Source organism: Pezoporus flaviventris, unplaced genomic scaffold, assembly GCF_033815535.1.
Source record: "Pezoporus flaviventris isolate CSIRO_AGI_PZ_B2104156 unplaced genomic scaffold, CSIRO_AGI_Pfla_v1 ptg000002l, whole genome shotgun sequence".
NCBI classification, from domain to species: domain Eukaryota; kingdom Metazoa; phylum Chordata; class Aves; order Psittaciformes; family Psittacidae; genus Pezoporus; species Pezoporus flaviventris.
In genome coordinates, this window is record NW_026892550.1 from 62,201,223 (window position 1) to 62,224,789 (window position 23,567).

Below are 23,567 nucleotides of genomic sequence, written 5' to 3' on the forward strand. Positions count from 1 at the left end.
AAATGACTACCCCAAACAAGACGCCACCTGGTGCTGATCCAAAGCAGTTAGAGAGGACTGGTACTGTTAGAGAAATAGGCTCACAAGCAGTTTGGTCTCTCTCATCCTGTAAGCCAGGTAAAACCACAACAAATGGTGTAAAAAGCTGAATGTACATTTTTCTTAGAATACATAGAGGTTTATGTTTTGATAAGACATGTATAGGCAGTGTAGCAGTAAAACTGCTGTTGTATAAGCTGTATGGGTAGTCACTACAAATAATTTTGACCTAGTCTATGTTTGATGCAATATGAAAGTTTAAACTCTCTCAGAAATCTTATGATTAAGAAATCTCATATTAACAAAAGATCTTTAACCCGCATTATACTAAATTGTTTTGTGTTTTTTTTTTTTAATTTTTACTCACATAAGTGAACAGACTAAACCATGTGAGCAGAAAATCAGCAGCATGTAATTGTTCCTGTGTGTTGACATTTTGCCTGGGTATCTTGTATTTTTAACTTAGAAAAACCATGCAGCTGGGCAACCTAAATGTTCTGTCCAGACTTTGTGTTGACTTGGCCATTATAGTGTAGCTCCCTAAAATCCTTCAACTGAAATCAAACTATTGCAAATTTTCCTGAGGTACAGTTAGTGAGAGTTTATACCTGCTCAAAATATCTGAAAGTCTGTATTGTTTTGATTTGAGATAGTTGAGTTGCTGTTTTAGAAGTATCTGCTGGGAATTGATCTGGTATCTTTCTGCAGCCTGGAGTCAGTGGTGGCCTTTATGTCACAATGTTGCGCTCAGGCTGAATGTCTAGTCTGATATGCTGGTATCTTACTTGGAGAAAAACATCATATGGTTTAGCCACTACAGAGTGAAAATATTTTTTTTTTATTGCAGATTAAACTTCCAACTGCTGAATTAAAACTGCAGCAAGTGTGGGCAATCAATAAAAGGATGTGATTAGTAAAAGGACAGATAATGAGGGAATGGAAGAGTACGGATTTGGAGTAGCTTATTTAAATGTGATGGCATTAACTTTCAGAAATACTGTGTTTGGCATCTATTGTTTGTTCTAGCTGCTAACTTGAAAAGTTAAAATATTTCAGGAGGCTACTTGAAAAGGAAATGTTATATTTGGCCAAAATTTTGTAATAGGTAGATGGTCTCTGCTATGAGTTTCCTTTAGTTCAGGAGTTAGATTATAGAATAGGTGGAAAAGCCTAACTATTAAATGTTGTTCTTGCAATTAGTATGAATTAACACTTAACCATTTGAAATTCCAGGGTGTGCTGAATAGTTTCAAACCCCGCAGACTTCAATAGGAGATAAAAATGTAAAGACCCTCAAGGACTGAGCTTTGATTGACAGGTTCCCCTGTTTTCTGTCACAAATTATAGGCACAACTTTCATGTCTAGAGATAGTTTCTTATACATTACAACTTGGAATACATACTTTAGTTTGTAACAGGTGAATAAAAATTATGTCTGTGATGTCTGCATCGTGGAAATGGGATATTGGAGACTATTAAATTTTCTTTTTCTTAGGATTTGGAGTGGATCAGTTACGAGATGATAATCTAGAAACTTACTGGCAATCAGATGGATCACAGCCTCATTTGGTGAACATCCAATTTAGGTATTGAAAATTACTCTATATGGGTTTGGGTGTATAATTCTGTATTGCTTACTGTTCACCGAGATAGTAATTCTGGACGTGCAAGGACTCCTAAGTTAAACCTGTTTCCCAACTGCTAAAGAAACCAGATGGATAGCATTTATAAAAATTAGATTGTCAAACATAATGGTTACTAAATGCCTAAATAAGCAACAAATAGGGATGTATAATAGTGTGTCATTTGTAATGGTTTCGCTTTTACTTATCTAAGGTGACACTTTTGTCCCGGCTTTCTGTCTTTGAGTGTAGTTTCAAGGGTAGATTACTGAGTTTAAATAGTCTAATATTACTTAAGAATTTACTGTTTTCCCATCCTTTTCTTTGTAAGATAATTTCAGTCTTTCTTTAACCAAACTTTGAAGATGATGTTAGATATTTGTCACCTTTTTATTTGCTTTCTGGAGAACTCTTTAATATAGTAATAGAGTCCATATTTGATAAGCTAAACTTATGCATTGTTGCATACAAGTGCTTATTTGGCATCTTGGTCTTTTGTTGTATTTCTTGGTATACCAACACTTCTGAAGGCAGACAAAGGAAAATAGTGAGAATCCAGTCGGTGCATAACAATGTAGGTAAACACGTAGTTGCTTTAACAGCGGAGTTCTTATAAATCAGTAGACACACTTGTTTTAGAAGTCCTTAGTTACTACAAACTAGCAACAAACTCATCTTGAATATTTTTTGTAATGATGCTTACATAGCTTCTATTGCTTCCTGCAGAAGAAAAACAACAGTGAAGACTTTATGTATTTATGCAGACTACAAATCTGATGAAAGTTACACTCCAAGCAAAATCTCTGTCAGAGTAGGAAATAATTTTCATAATCTCCAGGAAATCCGGGTAGGTCAATGATGCTTTGCTTTCTGTCTTAAAATAAGCCTCATATTAGGATATCTGATGTAGTAAACTTGGTTTTGGAGGTAAAATACAACATTGTGCTTGGAGGGTGAAAATGACTGGGTTTATTTTGATGTTTGCTTTTAGTTTTTTTTTTAATAAGGGGCTTTTTACCTTGTAAATTTACTGGACTGGTTTCTGTTTTCTATCAGACTCCATTACCAGCATGGTTATAACAGGCTTGATATATAGATACTGTAATGAAGAGTGTGATTTTCCAGAACAGGGATGTTTAGAATTGGTTAAACTTTGATCTCAATTTAAGTATCTGCAAACCCTATACATTGCGTACATCAAAAGGGAGGCTTAGTTTTAAATACTTGCCTTTTTAGAATTAAAAAAGGCATGAATCAAAGTTATGAATGGGTTGTTCAGCTATTGAGTCTCACTAGGAATCAGAATTTAAACCTACAGGCTTTAGTTATGGATGTGTATGGTACATTTGTATTGTAAATGGTGTATCTTTGTAGTCTGGATTTAAGTTTTGGGAGGCTGCATGTACTCGTATTAACAAGTAGCATCTGATTCAAAGCTCACTTTTGAGACCCAGGCAAAAAGAAGCTGGGATACAAGGCCTAACCATCAATTACACGACTGTTTCTTTGTATTCTGGTGGTTAGAGAATCTTCATGTGAGAATCTGTTATATGTTTGCTAATAGCTGACTCTAGCCACTACTGATGGTGAGAACTAGTAGAACTGCCACGCTAACTTTCCATAATCGTATATGAAGCAAGTAAGATACCAATTTAAAGGCTAATGAAATCTGCAATCAGATATGTTCATAAATGCTGTTTTACTTTTGAGTATTGTTTCTAATCTTTTTGTAATGCCTTTTTTTTATACTGAAGACATAGAAATTTTGGAAAGAAATGCAGTATTTTTGTTTTTAACAATACAGTGTAATTTCCATTTATGTAGATAAGACATTTGATACATATAACTTTGAATGGGACATAGATTTGTAGTGTTTTATTAACCTATTTATAAAAGTGTAATAGGCAGATCTAGTATTTTTTTTTCATGGTGACACTTCTAGTCAGAAAAAGTTTCTTTGATGGAGCAATTGAGATGAGATTAGACTTTAACTGCTTAGTTTTGCTAGCCTTTTGCTAAATAGTAAAAACAGATTTCAAATAATCCATGGTCTTTGTAGAAGTCTGCCTTGTAAACTAATCGGGTTACCCATGAAGATGCCCAGGTATCTTTGCTTATTTTGGTTACAGTAGCCTCATATTTCATATTTCTCTTCTCTGGAGTGAAGCAGGTACTGGCTGATATATTGGGAAAGTTTAATTTGCTTCTCTTATATGGAAGGCATTATTGTAATGGGAGGATTGGAATGATAAGGGAGGTGCTAAATGGTGGTTTGAGTTTTTACTCTTGGGATTTGTATTTTCACTTTGGTTTTCAGTGTTTGAAGTCCTAACAGGAACAACTTATAAGCACAAGGTTGTAAATGCAGTGGGAATAAATAGGAAGTGTAGCAAGCATTTATATGTCTCTTATGTTGGGACTGTGTATCTGTATCCATTCAATGATTTCTGATGTTCTCTATAGTTTTGACCTATACTTTTATCCTAAATCTTGAAGGGTCTTTCTTTTTTTTTTTCCTTTACACTTAAATATGCTCTTGAAAGCAATGAATAATCACATTACTTTGACTTTCATCAGCTGCAAATTCTGGAGGTTTTTTTTTGTCATCGTAATTGTATTGTAGCAATCTGGGAGTTGCAGCAGCTGGATCCTTTCCTTGTGCTGGGTTACGGGTCTGTTTTCCGAGTGTCCACTAGATGTCATTGTTGTCCTTAATGATCATTTTTTTGTGCTTGTACCCTACTCTTCCAGTAGTCTTCCGGATTATCCTTTTATAATAATTAGTGCATGTAATGTTTAGTATGTATAACTACTGCAACCAGTTAAGCTTCTTATACAGTGGTAAACTTCCACTTTTCAGAGTATATGCGTTATTAAAGATCATAGAAACAGTAAAATGTATAATAAGCATATTGGTCTTCTGTGGTTTTGCAGGCAATATTCAGCTTTTTTATTCTTCAAAAACAGGTTTCTATGCATAATGTATTTAGTTACAAAAGGCACTTCTAAATGAAGAAGTTACTACTATCGTTTATAGTATATAAATAATATGTTGCATGAGAGCAGTAATGCTTAGGCATACCACATTCTCATATGCTGTCTTCAAAGCTGAGATGAAAATATGGTCAAGCTGCTTACTAATGACTTATAATACTTTGAAGTGGTAAAGATAAATACTAGTGACTTTTTTGTCACTGTGATGTTAAATTTTGCTATCAATTTTCACATTTCCTAAACTATTTGATACTCAGAATATGTTTCTACAATTTTTCTTAAGTTCTGAAACTTTCTCTTCAGCTTTTTTGACACATAGGCAGGTTATGAAAGCAGTGTAAACAGTTATGAGCTCTTTAAAGAAGTCTGCTCAATTATACAATGATTCCATTGGCTTCAGGACTGATTAACTGACTGGAAAATCCAGCTGAATCATTTTATATTTTTCCACGGATGTTTGCCCAGTTCATAGTTTCTGATGAAAGCCCTGTGATGCTTCCATATGTGTTCTTCCTGATGGTCTAATTATCAAAACAATGCAATGTGCTGTTAGGTCAGGTTTCATCGCTAATATAAGATTAGCTTTAGTTTGTGATCTAGTGTGTAGGCATGTCTTTTTTGGAACCTAAGATGGAATTACTTTCTAAATAAAAATTTTAGTCCCCTTTGAGAAACAAGTCATTTGTACCCCATCGTATAGATGAGAACAGCCATAATAATCTGGTAGTATTATTCCCTTGCTCAGCTGGAAGAACTAGGGCTAAAATGCATGCAGTAAGCCTTCTCCTTTGACTTAGTGTGTTTTTATCACAGCTGTCAAGCTTGGAGAGCAAATGTTTTCTCATTTCCAGTCTGAGTTCTCTCACATAATGGTGTAAACAGCCTGCATGGACAAGATAGTCTATAGAGGCATTTTTGGAACAGTATCCAGACACCATCCAGATTTAATAACTTAAAGCCAGTATGTGATTTAAGTTATTGCACTTCACTTTCTCTTGATATGAAAATAATCCTCTGCAAAGGATGTGAATGAAGTGTTGGCTGCAAAATATCTCTGGTATCTTCAAATAATGCTCACCTGCTTGTTGCCTTTCTACCTCTCCAAGACATTTAGGTCATCAGCAGTTAACCTTTGCATAAAAGGATTGTATTGTGACATAAAAAGACAGTGATGCTAAGTGCAGGTAGGATTTCAAGTAATATTTGCCTAGTAGTTACAATGGCTTCTGCTGTCAGCTTGTAATGTAGGGACTTTACACAGAAAAGGAAGACACCAGTAAAGTCTTGCATTAGCCAGTTCTATGTCTTTGGGTATAAAAGACACTTTGGGAAGGTATGGGTCAGACTTCCTGAATATAGTTACTCGCTTTTCAGATGAGTTCAAATATGAGAAGCCACTGGTGTTTAATCACAAAATTAAAGTTGCTTTTACAGGCAGAACCTCTAAAAGAGATGAAGTCTTCTACTCTGCTGTGCTTGTAGAGCACTCAGCAACAGAATGTGGTGTACATGTCTTGGCTGTAACTAAATGAGATGCAACTAGACAGATGTAATTTCCTTCCAGTAGGCATTAGTTCTTCCATCACAGTTTGGACTTTCCTGTGATTTTTTTGAGTAGCACATGTGTTTAATTTAGTTGCTTGTGTAGTTCAGAGAAAATGGCAAGCTTTGTGATAGTTCCAAAATCATTCCTAGTGTGTGGCATTACTATGTGTAATTTGCTTTTCAGATTGTATAAGGGTAGTAATAATTCACATGGCAGATAAGATGTATTACTGTGCAGGCCTAAAAGGAAATTATCAGAATTGCCCCATTGAAGAGGGGACAGGAAGCCTCTGGCTTGTGAATGTGCTTTCTGTATGCAATAGGGCAAATATGCAAACAGATGGCATCCTGGCTTTGCGTAACCTAGGTAAGCAAGGTGTTTGCTTCTTTCGGAAGCCTTTCAGTCTGAAGCAGGGCTCCTAGAACAGAGTAACTCCCCTGGCTACAACCTTTACATGTATGCAGTGCACCACCACTGGGCAGCATTGCATACGTGTGCAATGCTGCCTGGTGTAGCACTGTGCACTGGAAAAAGAATCTTTGTCACTGGAGGTCCTGTGTAGTGGACTGTATCAAAGAGTGATACCAAGTATTAAACATTGCTTTGGAAGAGGCCTGCTTTAACTCGCTGGGTGTACTCTTTCCTCCTGGAACAAAAACCTCCTTAATCTTTTCAACAAGACTAATTTTTTTACATATATATATATATATGTATATACACATGCTGAAGATGACTCTGAAGACTCAGGTGAAAGCACTGTTATCTTAATATGTCTTTGCTGGCAACAGTGAGAGTCCTTGGTTTCAGCTTTTTTTTTTTTTTTTCTGTTGAGTTGCTCTCTATTTGGTTTGCAGTTTGGTTTCTAGCCCTTTTCATCTTGGTGTTTTGCAGCCAGGTGCTCCAGAGCTGTTGCAAGCAGAGAAGCCTTCCTGGTGGTGTGGTGTTGTGACCAAGCACCACGGACAGGGCCGCTTCCTCGCTGTTGGAAGTTTCTGTGCTAGAGCAGGGAGGTATCAGACAGAGGAGTGGCCACACTAGGGAGCTTTTCAAAGAGGTAGTTAAGGAATTCTGACCCTACTGTAATCTCTATGCCCGCAGTGTCAGTGATTGTAGTGAAGAGGCTGGACTTCTCTAGAATTTTCTGAAATTCAACAGCTAGTAATCTCAACCTGTTTTCTGTACATGCAGTAAACTTACTGATGAACAAGGAGATGCTAACTTGTCATAGGACTATTGCAAACTAATGAATCAAGAAAATGCACTGCTTCTGAGTCTCTGAACAAAAATTTCTAAGGTGCATTTTAAACTACTTTCCTGTGAAGGTGGAATACTGAGTTATTACTGCTTTATTTAGATTTCTGACTAGGTTTCAGGTACTTTGATTAGAAAGCAGTCCCCTGTGCTCCTTTTTCCATGTAAGAAAAGATGCATTTCTGTCCCCTAATTATTCCTTGGGTTCAGAATGTCAATTAAAAATATTCAGTCTGCTTTCTGGAAACTACACTCAATGCTAAGAGAAGACTGAATGTGCTTTAGTTTTATAGAATTTCAAACTGGAGTCTTTCTTGTCTGTCTCTGGGATGCCCCGTAGATGAGGTCATCACATCAACTTGTTCATTTCAATTGTTACCTTGCTGTTATGCCAGCTGGGTATGGATGCTGTCAGTACCTGTTCCTTACATCTAAAATTGTTCATTACTGGAAATCTGCGAAGCAGGGGAGTAGAATGATCCACTGGTGTTAGTTATAAAGTCTTGTGGTTGATGACAAGGGTAGGAGTCAAGTTCAGGAATCAGTGTTATTTCAGTTTGATACTGTTGGTACTCCATATTTCCACCTTCCAGCAGAAGAGGATATTTGAGGGGATGTTCACATGAACCCCTTTTTACAAAAGAAAGGTTAATATGATGACATAGCATCAGTATTCACTGCTAATGTCATAATCCTTGTAGATGATATCACCTGCTCATTGTTCCTGTGCTTATTTAAATCAACTATTATGTACTTCAAACTGGAAACTAGGAACAGGATTGCATTTTTCCTGCTTTTCATACCCTGCTATGGTAATATGATGGAACAGAGCATGATGTTCCATCATACACAATAATGAGAAATGCAATTATTGAAATAGACTTTTCTGCATATGAGGTATGCGTGTACAGATAGCAAGAGCCACATTAGATCTAGAAGAATTCTGAAGAATGGAAGATTATTTTGGTTCACACACCATAAATGTTAAGTATTTTTATCTTACCTTGCTCTGAAATGGTATCTTTAGAGAAATAACTATCTCTTCTGTTTGATTTTAAAGAAAAAAGAAGAAAATATAACATTGTTTTCATGCTGTGGTGCCTGTGTTGTTTGTGGAAAGATATTTTTTCTTGCTTTATACGCCAGCATTCAAGAACAAGTCCATGAAGGAACCTTTTCTTGCCACAGAGGGACTCAATTAAGCAAGGGTACATTAAAGAGGCCCTGTATTTTTAATACTGTCAGTCTGACTTTACCTTCTCAAGCAGAGGAAAAGCCATGTGAAAGAAAGTGGTAACAGCTTTCATGTAAGGCAGGAACTTGATGAAGTACAGAGCTTTTCTCAAGGGAACTCAAGTATATAGAGGCTAGAAACTGATCGAAGCAGAAAATTTTTCGTACATGTAAAACCCTTGCCTGGAATTACAGCCTTTTTCATGATGATTTGATCTAAGGTCCACTATGGAAAAGAAATTAGAACATGTGTATTTTTTTTCATGTAAAAGTGAAAGAGCTTCTTTCTCCATTGCCAATGTGAAAAGGCAAGATAAATTATTGGTGTCAGTTGATTTGTAAGTTATGTTATGCTGTGTAATACCTGTTTTGTAGCAAGTTTTTGGTTGCATGGTTTCATCTTATGTTCATGAAGCTCTAGTTGGAGAATTTGAAGAGATTTCTTGAATCTTATTAAGTATATCTTTTACTTTCTTAAGAATCTTTTTGGCTTACAACTCAGATAATAAACAAGTATGTTATCAGTGCAGGGGAACGGTTCTATATGATGGGGATTTTTTCATAGGCTTTAATGCAAGCCTGCAGTAGTGTATTCTAGTTACAATACTATAAACAAATTCTAGTCCTTTCTCTGGCAGACGTGAGCAGGTTGCAGATAGTGCTTTGTGTGTGAGAGGTGGAAAAGCCAAATGCTTGACCTTCTTGAATTAGTGTGGAATTGTGGCCTTATAGCAAGTATAGAATAGTATAGGAAATCTCAGCTGCAAATTTAGTTGAGCATATTCTGACACTTTTTTGAAGTCTGTAGGTTGATAATACTATGGTAGAGTGGTTATAATATTATCTTGCAAGAAGGTTAAGTGATTTGTTTGTAGTCTGTGCAGATTGCCTATGCTATTGGACCAGTGTCTGAAGTCAAAGTCCCCATCAGGTTCTGTCCAGTTTATATCTGACTGAATTATGATGTTTGCTGCTACTAGGTTGTGAATGCCTGATGTTTTTGTTCAAATGGATTAGTTCTGTCTAAAATTGCTTAGTTTGCACTGGTATAATTTACATCTACCTAAAATACCTCACAAAACCAAGGTAAAGCACCATATACACTTTTATAAAGTGTATATGGTCTCTTCAGTGAGATCAAAATAGAGCACTTCCCCTTTCAGTCCTTAAAACCTGTTCCCATTTGTTCATCAATTTGTTACACTGACTCAACTTCTTTTGGTAGTATTTTTCAGAAAAGATGTTTATTTTCAGTGGTACTTTAATACTGATTGAATAGCTATTTGAGATTTAGTGTAGTGTGTATTCTTCTGTGGTGTTAAAATTTATTGCATAATGGAATCCATATTTCCTAATTATCTCTGTGGTTTTCTCCCATACTACAGGACTTCCTAGATAACTTCAATAGGCTTTTCAGTTTTTGTAGCAGCTGCATAATACCCAAAGTGGTAGAATACATCCGTGAAAGTGTGCTGGTTTTCCATGATAGTTTCTTACCTTCCTTATAACCTTGAAAGATTTCTTCAGGGAAGACTTGAATAATGATGAGCAATGTACTAACAGGCTAGTCATTATACAATCTATAATTAGTAAAGATGAAGAATCTCTTTGTTGTAAGAAGATTTTGTGTGAAGGGTGCAGAAAGTACATGTATGTGTATAAAAGGGTCTGTGAGACTAGGGTCTGTTGTTTTTCCTCTTTGCACATTTTGTCAGTGGCATAGCAGTGCTGCTGACTTGCAAAAATTCTAGCTAAAGCTGTGGAATAGTCCTCTTTAATTTTACTTCTACCAAATTTTGCAGCTGATTTCCAAACCCCTCACCCCTGTGCTTCTGGCTTTTGTGAAAGCATTTTATGTAGCCTTTAACCCTTAGTGCGAAGTATAGTATCTCTTTGTTTCATTTTAAACCATGAGGGTTTTTTTTTAGTGCCTGGATAGAGCAGCAACGCTCATATGTCGCTGTTAGCATTACCAAGTTTTTCTTGATCTAAAGAGAGATCTATCAAATGTCTGTGTTCTTTAGCTCCTAGGAATTGGTCCAAATATGTATATACTTAGGTACAAGAGATCATATATGTATTTAAAACAGTAGCCCCTCCCCACCCTTCACTCTCTGAAATACAAGTTGTAATGAAACTTATGTGCTATCAGGCTGAAGAAAGAAAAGCATGTTTTTCTTTTACATGCCCAAAATGTAGTGAAAATCCCTGTGGACAGTTGTGCTTACAAGGGTAACTGTCTGCATTCAGTTGTGGGTTATAAAAGTGCTTGCTTGAATAAATACACTGAGCTATCAGACAGAACAACCAATAGTTTGTTGGACTAATTGACCTTGTCAGTAGAATAGAAACACTTGCAAATAAAATTCCCATTGCCAGCACAGTTGCAACTGAAAACCCCTGAAGAAACTGTGTATATCCTCTAACTATCTTGGGATGCAGTGATTCAGTCACCAGACATGTGCAGTGGTGGGGTAGGAGGGGAGGACTCATTAACTAAGAAAGTTTTGTATGCTGGCATTTTTCAGTGATCTTTTTGTAGCATGAGGTTATGAGTTCCTAAAAAAATCATCAAGTAGTTAACTTCCCATATTCAGAGTTATATTTTCTAACAATTATTACTACTTTTCCATATCACAAGTCCCCTCGTATTACTTGTTTTGCTGGTCTGCTTTTATTATTATGTACCATTTTCAGCAAAGGCAAAGATGTTTGGCTAGTAACTACAGTATGTTGTCATGAGGGTGGGGTATGTTTGCCATTCTGCAGCAACGGTTGACTTACGTGAATGCCAGTGTCTATAACTACACGTACTGTGACTGTGTATCTTTTTGAATATATTCAGATTACGTAACAATGGGAAAGAATCACAGTAAATAACAGAATATCTGCTCTTCCAATCAAAAGCACGATGGAACCATTTTTTACTTTACCAGTGATGAGTCATGTATCTTATTAAAAAAAGGAAAATATTTCACTCCAGAAATAAATCTTCATAGATGAATTAGTCATGTATCAGGCATTTTCTTTTAAAAAGTTGGATAATGTCACACAGGTGGAAGTAATATTAAAAAAAAAAGCAACAGTGAAAGACATAACAGGCTTCACTGTGTACTGTAAAAACATGAGTTTACTTTGGTTAGAAAACAAAACAGGAAAAATGACATTTGGGAAAAAAGTCTGAAAAACGGTCTAGTTAGCTGCTAAATAAACTTCAGAGATGAAGGTTTAAAAAAGCACCAAACTTTTTAAAAGGGGGGGAAATAGTGTGTTTCACCTTAAGTAAGGGACAATGTGTAATAAGGGATTTTGTGGTTTTACAGCTCGGTGCATGTGTTTGAAAGCTGTTCTCTCAGCAACGTGGGTGGCAGGTTATGCTACCATATAATGTATTGTAGTTGGCTCTCCACACTTGTCAGGGTTAGCGTTCAACCATTCGGAAAATTTTCCCATTGTTCTATCATGTGAACCAAGGCTAGTGTTGAATTCCCAATAACCTTCTGCAGGAAAAAGAGGCTTAATTAGGAAGTTTGAGATTTGATTACTTCTCTTATTGTCTTAATGCACTTCTCTCTAATTTAGGTGCTTATCTGTAAATGTAATCAAATCTTGCTCAGAAAGATGAAAAACAAACTTAAATACTGTACTGCAGTTGCTTCAACACTTTTAAAAGAAAACTTGTATACTCAATTCTTTCTTCAGCATTAACACTATTTCCATCTTAAACATGTTTGCTTTAGATGGATCATAGCTTTTGGCAGCTACTGCATTTTTAGCAAATAATACTGTTTCTAGTAAGAGTTGCAAAAAAAAAAAAAAACCCACAAAAAAACCCGAAACTGTGTGTGAGGTCCTTGTAAACTGAACCTTGGGAACGTTATGTTATTTCTGTATTTTCCCTTCTTTTGTGCTTCTTCTCTATTTGTGTCATGGTTATAAATTACATCGTTTGAACTGGAGAATTAAAACAATTTTATTTTGTGATTCCTGTAATTTAAAAAAGAGAATGCTTGGTTTATGTGTATTTATTTCTTTCTACCTGTTATTTCAGAGGCTGGCACACAGAGAAATAAGCAATTATGGTATTGAAATTCCATTGTGCCAGCACCTCCAGGACATAATCCAAAAAAAACCAGAAAAATCGCCTGCTGGGTTGTACGCAGTATGCTTGTGTGAACATCAGTGTCTGCTCTTCACACATCATTTTTTACTGAAAGTTCCTGTTGGAATAAAGGTTCTATGTTTGGAGAGTGCACTGAGATATTTGTTGGTCATTGGTTTTTAAAGTTTGCAGGGATTTCTAATTACAGTTTACCAATGTAGGCTCACTAGGTAATTCTTGCAGATAATCATTAATGCTTCAGAAGTAAGAGAAGCAAATAGAGATTTGGTTCTGGCAACATAAAAACCATATCAAGAATGAACTCGATGCTGTTCCCCTTGTTTAAGCATTCTGCTTGAAGACTGAACATGGGAGTGAGGAATAAGATGGGTGGGTAGAGGGGAAGATGATAGCACAATAGAAGAGACTCATACTTAGTTTCTCTACTTCAGTATTTTAGCCCCATCTCTTTCTTCCCCTTCCTGTGTTTTCTAGTTGACGTTTTAAAGCAGTATGAGTACATCCAGCATTACACAGCTTGTACTGGGTTTCAGCATGCAGACATATCTAGTGTTGTTGTAGTGCTCAGATTATTTCTGTTCAGAATTAACTTTAACAGTAGTTTACAAAAAGTGTAATACTATTCACTTGCAAACTGTAGCGTGTAGCAACATCTTATTTCTCATTTGTTTTTAATCTCTCTGTGCTTGGGCATACTTTTGGAGACCCTGGTAGGTAAAGTGTTTAATGCAAGGACAAATGATTACAGTTTCTAGTCTTTTTCTAGATTTGTAAAGATGAAGAGAAAAGGAAATGATTTTAAACCAGATTATAAGGTTCAAGCTAGGTAAAGTGTGATAGTTTACCTTGATAGTTACTCAAGATAATTATCTCTTTATCTGATGAATAAACACTGCTGAAGTCCTTCTACTAGTCTAACTGCCAGTGGCAAATGATGTCAGTGTGTGCTTGCCGGTATAAAAATTACACTTTTGGTTACCTATCTAAAAAATATTAGATTGACTTCACTTGTGGGTTTTTTGGTTTTGTTTATACATGTGTGTCTTTTTCCTTCAGTGAAGTAATTACAAAAAGTATATGTCTTTTTACTGTTATCAATATAGTAACAGGCTAGGTGTTAAGTATAGATTATCTTAATTTCTTTTTCAAAATAAAACTATGCTTCTCTACCTGGGAGTGGTCTTCCATGTTAAACAGCAAATTACTTATGAGTTTATATTATTGTTTTTATTACTTCTTGTGAAAATCTGTGGCAATCCATTGCAGAAATTAAATCGACAGGTGGTTGAGGCACAATGTTAGATTTTTTTTTTTTTAATCATTGAAAGGGGAATGCCTGCACTTTGGATTTCCATACAATGTTAATGTATGGAAATGCATACCTTTTAGTTTTGCTTGCTTGTAAAGATTGAACGAAAGCTTCTGGTAACAGTTTTAATTGTGTGTGTCCACAAGAGGAAATTGTTGTGTGGATTGTCTGTTAGGGTTTTCTCATGGATGTTTGAAGAGCCTTCTGGTCACATAACTACTCTGATTCTATAAGGCCAGGCTAAGGAAAGCTGAAAGGGCTTGAGCTAAAGGGAAGCTGAAAATCTTTGCTTTTTTTGTTTGCTGTATCATTATTGGTTTGTGGGGAAGAAGGGTGATAGGAGGAATCCAGATACATGATTCTACTAGTTAGTTATCAGGGCAAGAAGGTAGGTACCATGGAAGGAACTGGAGCAAGTGTCTTTAATTTTCAGGGAAGAGGTCTTGGAGAAGTAGTTTCTGGTATCAGCAGACCTGTATTTGAAAGGGAAATGTTTTTCTGAAGGACCCTGCATACTGCATGGAAATTGTTACATAGAGGGCTGTTGACCTACCTCCCTTTTTTCTCTCATTCTATAACCATATGCTTTCTCATCCTTGAAGTCCTCCAGACCTGAGAAATCTGAAGTTAACTGTCTGGGTTTGGATCCCATATGTAAAAACATTGTGGGAGTCCAGTACTGAATGCCAGCATCTTTCTTGAAAGATTTAAAACTGAGTTCCTTTGTGTCAAAGATGATAATCAGACATTGCTCACTTATTCCTGCTTTTCTCTTTCTGGAGAGGTTGCTAACCAGTTGGAAATATCTTGCAGTGGCATTTGAGCTATTTTTTTCCGCAAACTGTGGATAAGGATTGGGAGGATAAAGTCAGTGAATTATAAATACTCAGCTTTGATTTACCTGATTGTCTTCACAGACCTGATTGCAAAATGTAGTCCTTAGAGGGAGTACTAGATGATCTCAAACAGTGAGAAGTGCTAAATATGTGCAGGAAGGTCAAAGCAATGATTGATTTTGATCCCTCTGTATCCTACTACTAACACAGTATTAAAATCCTTCAAAGAAGAAATCCAGTAGTTGACATATAATTTGGGTTAAGCATAAGAAACAAAGGTATAAAAGGAATGGGGACTTCCTAGGTTATCTAAGAGCTAAGAATCTCCTGTGCTGTCATCTCAGCTGGTGCTGGTATCTCAACAGGTGCTGATCAAACTGGCACACCGCACCTTATTTTTTTTGTTTCACTTAACTTGTAGGTGACTGCAGCTGGAAACATGATGTGACTGTCTTAACCACTCTTCTTCAGCAGTTAGCAGTGGGGTTTAGGGAAGAAGTGGCTTCAATGTAGTAGAAATAAGGAGCCAATTGGTTCACCACTTGTTACTTTCTGGCCTATATGTGAGTTCCATGTTGTAAGTATTGTTATTTGCATCAGTAGTACAGATTCAATCAGATTGAACTCTTCGTAGCAAATATGCCTTGTGACAAAGTTACCCAGTGCTGCTATGCTACTGAATAAGATTTAAAAAAAAAAACACCCCCAGATAAATGCATCAAATGGACTGGATGTGCCATGCTTTGTCAGGCTGGCACGAAAGCAATGAAAAATTTCCTAAATTCACAAGTAGTGTTAGCATGCATAGCCAGTAGTAAGAATATATTGTTCTGTATCTCCAAAATTGTACAGACTTTTTCTTCAGGTACAAGTAGATGACCAGATGTATTTCATGTAGGTATATGAGGGGGTATATCATTACAATCATTCTTTTAAAAAAAAAAATAAATTTATTCCTGAAGCTTAAAATAGTAGTGGAAAATTGAGATTATTCACAATGTCATTAAGAAAGTAGTTATGGGAAGGAATGGTGTTCACATGACAAGTTAAAGTAATCTTTGACATTCAGATGAAAATGCTACCTGGTAAATGATAAATACCTAGAACAAATACAGACTTCTTGAGCAAGAGATTCAGTAAATTCAGACCTGTCATCATGAGAGTCCTTTCTAGACTTAGGTCTTGGCTCCTTTGAAACGTTGTTTTGTTTGGGGATCAGGTGTCTGCTAGGAGCTTTGGGAATGCTGCTAGACAGTGTGTACATTATATTCTTTCTTAAGTTAGCATTTTTTGGGGGGGGGGGGTAGGAATCAAATGTGGTTTTATCATATTCCTTATCTCAAGTAGAGCATGGAAATGTGTCTGTAGATCTGACATATAATTTGTTTCTGAGGTCTGTTCTTTCTTTTTCTGTCATAAGCAAGATCATGCATTTGAATAGGAAATACCTTTCCCAGGATTTTCCCATTTTTTTGCAGGAACACACATGAGGGTAGAATGAGAGTAATGTAATGTGTGTTTGGCTTGAGAGCCTCTGCTTTCTAGCCTTCTTCATCCAATTTCTAAACTAGGTTTATCTCATAGTTCTATTTTGCTTCAGAATGAATTCCGGAGTGTTTTGGCTCAAGTTAAAGGAATGTTAACAAATACATGTTTTGATTGAGATATTTCTCATGAATGCTTTTAACAGTCTTTGAGTGATCCATGAGAGTCTAGCCCCTAGTACTTATTATTATGCTCCTTTTTTTTTTTTTTGTCTTTCCCTCTTTCACGTCTTTCAAGTCAAATTCAACTCTGTATATGAAGAAATTATTTTTTTCGGAGGTAATTTGGATAATTTCTCCTAGCAAATGCAGAAAATCCTAATCTATTACTTCTTTGCAAGATGATGTTACTGAGGATATTTAGTAAGGCTAAATAAAATCATATTTTGGTTTTTCATTGTTGTGTAGAGTTGCAGTTCTACATCAGGAGAAATAGTTCAATAAACTTTTCAAGTAGGCTTCCCTCAGGTTGAACAGATCTCTGTTGTGATTATAACGATCACCGTGTTTAACGGAGAGGTTTTCAATAATCATCTTTGGGTAAATCCAGCACTGCTGGGGTAAGACCTATTGTGGAATTATTAGGCTTTCTTACTGTTCATACTGTCTGTCATGAGGAAGTAAAGATTTACTCGCATAGAAGAAATAAATTAAGCAGAGGAGCATACGTACCTACAGGACTCTAAGATACACAGTAAGTCACATACGTGTGTAATCCAATTCCATCAGGTTGTTACTGACTTCATGTCTCTAAGCAGTAAGATGATATCCAACAGTAGCTCTAGTTTTAAGACTTAGCAGTTGTGCTTGGTAAGCAAATTTTCAGTTTTGGCATTTTTCCCCTCCCTACTGCCCCCTCATTCTTCAGGAGCGTACATCATGTAGTTATTTTTGTTCCCATACAGTTTGTGCTGAAGAGCTGATATTCTTACATCTGTCGAATGCACAATTAAGACTATTCCAGACTGCTGTTTACAGTAGATGTACTGTTGCAGTAAGCCCAGTAATGTATGGCTCCATCTGAATATCTTTTTTTGCACTATACCTTCCTTGAGTGAACAGTAACTCCTAGAAGGAAGTTCCAGATTCTCCTGGAAGGCATGCTAAGGCACATGAAAATCAACAAGGTGCTTGGTGACAGCCAGCATGGCTTCACTAAGGGGAAATCCTGCCTGACCAATTTGGTGGCCTTCTGTGATGGGGCTACAGAACTGATGGACAGGGGTAGAGCCGTTGATGTCATCTACCTGGACTTGTGTAAAGCGTTCGACACTGTCCCACACGGCATCCTTGTCTCTAAATTGGAGAGACATCAATTTGATGGATGGACCACTCGGTGGATAAAGATCTGGCTGGATGGTCACATGCAAAGAGTTGTGGTCAATGGCTCAATGTCCAGCTGGAGACCAGTAACGAGTGGTGTCCCTCAGGAATCGGTGTTGGGACCGGTCTTGTTTAACATCTTTGTCGCTGACATAGACAGTGGGATGGAGTGTGCCCTCGGGAAGTTTGCCGATGACACCAAGCTGTGTGGTTCAGTTGATACCCTGGAGGGAAGGAATGCCATCCAGAGGGACCTTGACACACTTGTGAGGTGGGCTGATGCCAAACTCATTGAAGTTTAACCATGACAAGTGCAAGGTCCTACACCTGGGTTGGAGCAGTCCCAGGCAGAGCTACAGGTTGGGCAGAGAAGAGATTCAGAGCAGCCCTGCAGAGAAGGACTTGTGGGTGTTGGTTGATGAGAAAATGAGCATGAGCCGTCTTCAGTGTGCGCTTGCAGCCCAGAAAGCCAACCGTATCGTGGGCTGCATCAAAAGGAGCATGACCAGCAGGTCGAAGGAGGTGATCCTGCCCCTCTCCTCTGCTCTTGTGAGACCTCACCTGGAGTATTGTGTGCGGTTCTGGTGTCCTCAGCGTGAAAAGGACGCGGAACTGTTGGAACAAGTCCAGAGAAGGGCCACGAGGATGGTCAGGGGACTGGAGCACCTCCTGTATGAAGACAGGCTGAGGAAGTTGGGACTGTTCAGCCTGGAGAAAAGAAGGCTGCGTGGAGACCTCATAGCAGCCTTCCAGTATCTGAAGGGGGCTATAGGGATGCTGGGGGAGGGACTTTTCATTAGAGACTGTAGTGACAGGACAAGGGGTAATGGGTTAAAACTTAAATAGGGGAAGTTTAGGTTGGATATAAGGAGGAAATTCTTTCCTGTTAGGGTGCTGAGGCACTGGAATGGGTTGCCGAGGGAGGTTGTGAATGCTCCATCCCTGGCGGTGTTCAAGACCAGGTTGGACGAGGCCTTGGGTGATATTATTTAGCGTAAGGTGTCCCTGCCCACGGCAGGGGGGTTGGAACTAGATGATCTTAAGGTCCTTTCTAACCCTAACGATTCTATGATTCTAAAAATATAGAATTCATCAACATTGAGAGAAGCAGAGTCCAGAGTTTGACCTCCACATGAAACAGTATAAATGGACTATATGGATGCACTGCACAAAATTATTGTAAGTGGGAGTTCAATGACTGAAAACACTACTTGGAAATAACTAATTTTACAAAGGTACAGAAGTTTGCAAAGTGGATGAAAACTGCACTTGCATTTTTCTGGACATGCTTGCATATGGATTTGTGAGAAAGCCCAAGTAAAAGGTAGAACTCCTCTACACTTCTTCCAGCATGTTAAAGAAAAAGAAACTGTGTGTAGATGTAAAATTAAATGCTTCCATTGGGCAACAGTCCTAATTCCAGCTCTGCAAATTTATGAAAGTGTATTCTGGCTCATATAAAACTACCCAGCTGAACCTCTGACAGATATATTTCTTCTTTTTTAAAGTTCATTTGTATGAGAATATATCTCCAGTGAGACATGTTTATGAATTTGGGATCTTTCTCAGATGAGACATTGCATTGCATTTTAAGTTTACGCAGATAGTTTTCACAACAGTCTCTTGCATTTGTTTCCAATGAGTAAATATTCCTTGAGTTGAGTATTACGTCTGCTGTGGATCCTGTGAAATGTTACTCCGCATTTGCTTATTGAAATCTGGCATGCTGTAATGAACTTGAGTAACGTTACAGTTTATCAGGTTTTATACCACTTGCCTTTACTAAGTATCTGCATCCACAGAGTCCTTATCCAGATGCAAAGATGTTTTTCTTGTTTGTATACTACTGCAGGGTTTGGGGATTATTTACATAGGTTTAGGGTCTTTCCTTGATTTTTGGAAGAGGCAACCCTCTTTCATTCTCTGCTTCCTCAGAAGTCATTCCTGTGGAACCAACATCAAAATTTTCACTTAACCCCAGTATTTGTCTTACAAAGCAACAATTTATCCTCTTTCTGGTAAAGAATAAGTAGGATTTTTTTTCTTTATTTAAATTTTGTAGCATTCAGGTATAATTTATTGCAATATTTTTCTAACAGTTCAAGTCACTCAGGAACTACTTTTTTGGTAACAGATAAAATTTTAGTCATGCAGTTTTGTGTGTCCAACTTCTGGGAGAACATCAGAAATCTGGTTCTCTTCAGTGTGTAGGAAGAGCCATTTTCAGCAAAGGGAATGTTTTTCTGTTGGTTTAGATGTGCTTGTTTCTATGTATTTATTAAGTTCTAATTAATTTCTAATGTATTTATTAAGTTCCCATTTTGATTTTCTGAAGCATTCTCTAGGATGCAAAGTGCAAAGCATGTTCTGAAGCATTCTCTAGGATGCAAAGTGCAAAGCATGAAATGTGATCTCTAGGCTATTGCTGCAAGTTTATCAAGATGATTTGATATGGCTTGTATGACATTGACTGTGTATGGCTAGTTTTCAGACACTTAAATCTTTAATATTCTTTGCATAATCTGTTTTTTTTCCAAATACTTTTTTTTTGGTATAATTTAACTGTAGCTATGTCTAGACATATTTCCTGGATATGGCTAAACAATTTTGAAGGTAAATTATGAGCCGATTTTTTTTTTTTAATGTGCTTTCACAAAAACATAGTATTTTTCCATTATATATGTTAGAACAAATGGGAACTGCAGACACTGGAAGTACAGCTTTCATCCATTTTGCAAACTTCTGCACCTTTGTAAAATTAGTTATTTCTCAGCAGTGTTTTCAGTCATTGAATTTCCACTTACAATAAATTTGTGCAGTGCATCCATAGAGTCCATTTATATTATTTCTGCTTGTGCCCAGCAGTTCTGGCTTGGAAAAAGTGATAGGACCTCTTCTTGTATGCTCTTCTATCTCCTGGTTTCTGATGTCTTAATTCTATTTGCCTTAAAGTCATCTTGTATAAGGGCATCACTTAACAAGTAGCAGTTGTAGGATTTTCTTTGAAAGCACTTGTTTCTTTGCTTAGAGGAAATTCTGCTTAATCTCTCCTTTCTTGGTGGATTCTGTTGCGTTCTGTTACCTTTCATAGAAGGCAGCTGCCAGTATTAACACCTTGTCATGTTCTTTGGTCAACAGTCCCATTTGTCGTGTAAATTCACCTGAATTATGGAAGTTTTTTTAATATATTTTCAGACTTCATTGCTGTAGCATGTTCCAAAGCTCTTGTTCAATCCATTTTCTGTTCTCTCTGTATAGCTGTTTAGTCTTCTACTTTCTACCACCTTACTTTCTGGTTTCCCTTGCCTCTTTGCAATACATGGTTGAAGTGGTGTTGTCTTCCCTGAGAGCAGCCTGACTCACCTGGAAATCGCAGGAGGTGATGTCCTTATTTTGGATGAAGGAAACTTTGAAGAGGGACTAAGTTTTTTAGACCTTATTACAGGAATTGGCAAATCTTAGAGCTTTTCAGCAGTTTTGGGGGGTGGGGAAGGGGGAAGGAGCTCAAATTCATGACTAAAAGAAGGATTTAAATAAAAGGGCTAGTAATGTATGTTGTCTAATGTAATTTTTAAGAACTTTGTGCCCAGTTTCCTTTGTTATGAAAACCCCAGTTTGCATACTTAACCAGATGGGGTTTTGATAGCTCTGTTGCTGATTTGTATTCAGTTGTGACTAGAAAGTTTGAATGCATATAGTGCCATTTGTTGGAATGAACTCGGGAAATTATAAGGGCTTTTGTTGTGCTTACCACTTTTTTGTAAAGCAGGTTCCCTGGTTTGTTGTTTTTTTTTGTTTGTTTTGTTGGGGTTTTGTTTTGTTTTGTTTTTTTTGTGTGTGTGTGTGGTGGTTCCCCCCCCCCGGTCTTCTGATCAAGTATAATTTACTGGAAAGGTTTTCAAAGAACCAGTTCTATGAATCACATTTCCATGTTTATGCTCCATCATTTGCTCCAGTTTTACAACTGTTGATCCTGTAAACCTATAATTGTTAGAGAATACTGTGGTTCTAATCTGTATCATCACACAGCATATAAAAATTGACTTATATCAGCTGGTTATCATCTGCCAGACTCCTACTTAACAGGATACTTATTTTGTGTATATGGGGCTTCCTCCTTAATTACCTGTCTCTGTGAAAAACATTGTAGTGAGGTAAGCTTTTATGATTTGAATGCTTCCCAAAAGGTACAAAATGTTTGATTTCCCTACCTGAGATTTGCACTTGTTTCTAAATGTACACTGTTTGCCATATATTTTCTAATTTTTTTTAATGTACTGCTTCCCTTCGCCCATCTGTATCTATAACCTTTGCAGCTACTAATAATTTTAGTCAGATAGTACCCTAGTCTTTAAATAATAAAAAATCAATAAATAAAACCCCCTTTCATCCCTCTTCCAGAATGCTGAAATTTTGGAAAGTTTAAAGACTTGCAGCAAACCATAGCCTTTCTACCATTCATTTTTAGGGCCAGACTGTCCAGATGCAGTCTGTTCCCGTACGTCTACAACTTAGACTTTAAACAACTCAGGTACCAGAAGTAGGCAAACAGAAGCAGAAAGTTTGTTTTGGGCAGCATTACCTATTTTTGACACTGTTGGCCAGGCCACCACTAGAGCATGAGCACAAGAATTTTTTTTTCATTGCTTTTTCAGCTTCAGCATATACTATCCGCCAAGCTCAAGGGAAGTAACTGAGATTCACATTGGAGCCAAATCCCTGTAGGTCTGAAGGATTTCCCCTGATACCGGGAGTCTTCTGAAAGTCTAATAGCAGTGCACCTGCAAAGGTATGGCATTCCTGTCTGTTGTGACAGCTGGTTAATGAGGCATTCTCCCAGCAGGAGAATGTTGATAAGCTTAGGAAATGTTTGCCTTCCCTTCCTCCACTCTTGACTGATCCTTAAATTAATTATAAAAATCATTTCTCATTAAATCAGAGATCCAGAATTTCAAAGCCGTTATGACTAATTGCAGGTGGAGACAGTATTTCTTCTGGAGTGACAGGTTCCTGTTAAAATGGGATCTGTTTTAGCTGAGACCAAACTAAACTTAGATGACTTCCTGCTGTGGATTGAAGGCTTGCTTTGGAGTTTTAGGCCTTATTTTCATATGTGCAGATATGAAACTCTATGCTAGACTGTGTTGTCACTCTGTTGATTTGATAAATCAACACATTTGTTGATTTTGATAGATCCGTATTTTTTTTTTAAACAGACAGAGAGAAGGCTTTTGTATTTTTTTTTTTAAGTTCCAGTAGATAGGGCGCCTGCCACTCAATACCTTCACAGATGTAATATAATGAGATTTAATTTATGGATGTTTCAAGCGTAAACTCTTATGTGAAAGTTCAAGTGACCTCACTCAAAAAAAGAATAGGATTTTAAAGATGTGGGACTCAGAGCAAACTGTCCAAGATTACACAACATTTCTGGCCTTCTCTGAATGCTATATACATCATGAGACTTTTGTGGTTTTTTTGTGGTTTTTTTTTTTTGGTTGTTTTTTTTTTTTAATTAATGTTTTGCTGCCTCGGCATTGTCCCGCACAGAACATCTTACAATGTTCACAGCATAACAACGTAAGAAGTGTTCCTTTTTTTCAAGAGAGACTTACCTAGCAAGCAATCTGTGACAAATTCGTGATGGCTTCTGCAGATAGGTTTTCTAGAATGAAAAGTTGTTTTCAGTCATATTCTAAGGGATGAAGTATTCAAAGATTGTCGTCTCTCCTTTCCTTTCCTTTTGC

The 23,567-nt window shown here is 37.1% G+C and overlaps 1 protein-coding gene across 5 annotated transcripts in view; it reads left to right on the forward strand.

Moving 5' to 3' along the window:
• Positions 1-23,567, forward strand: part of ANAPC10 (anaphase promoting complex subunit 10) — a 58,182-nt gene continuing 34,615 nt past the window's right edge. For 3 of the 5 annotated variants that reach the window (XM_061441603.1, XM_061441623.1, XM_061441596.1), the window contains exons 1-3: positions 1-117; positions 1,535-1,625; positions 2,388-2,508. In XM_061441603.1, the coding sequence (XP_061297587.1) occupies positions 3-117; positions 1,535-1,625; positions 2,388-2,508 (327 nt within the window). In that variant the 5' untranslated portion in view covers positions 1-2. Of the gene's footprint in view, positions 118-1,534; positions 1,626-2,387; positions 2,509-22,475; positions 22,610-23,567 lie in introns of all 5 variants that reach the window. The other 2 variants (XR_009741305.1, XR_009741306.1) reach the window with 1 other exon arrangement.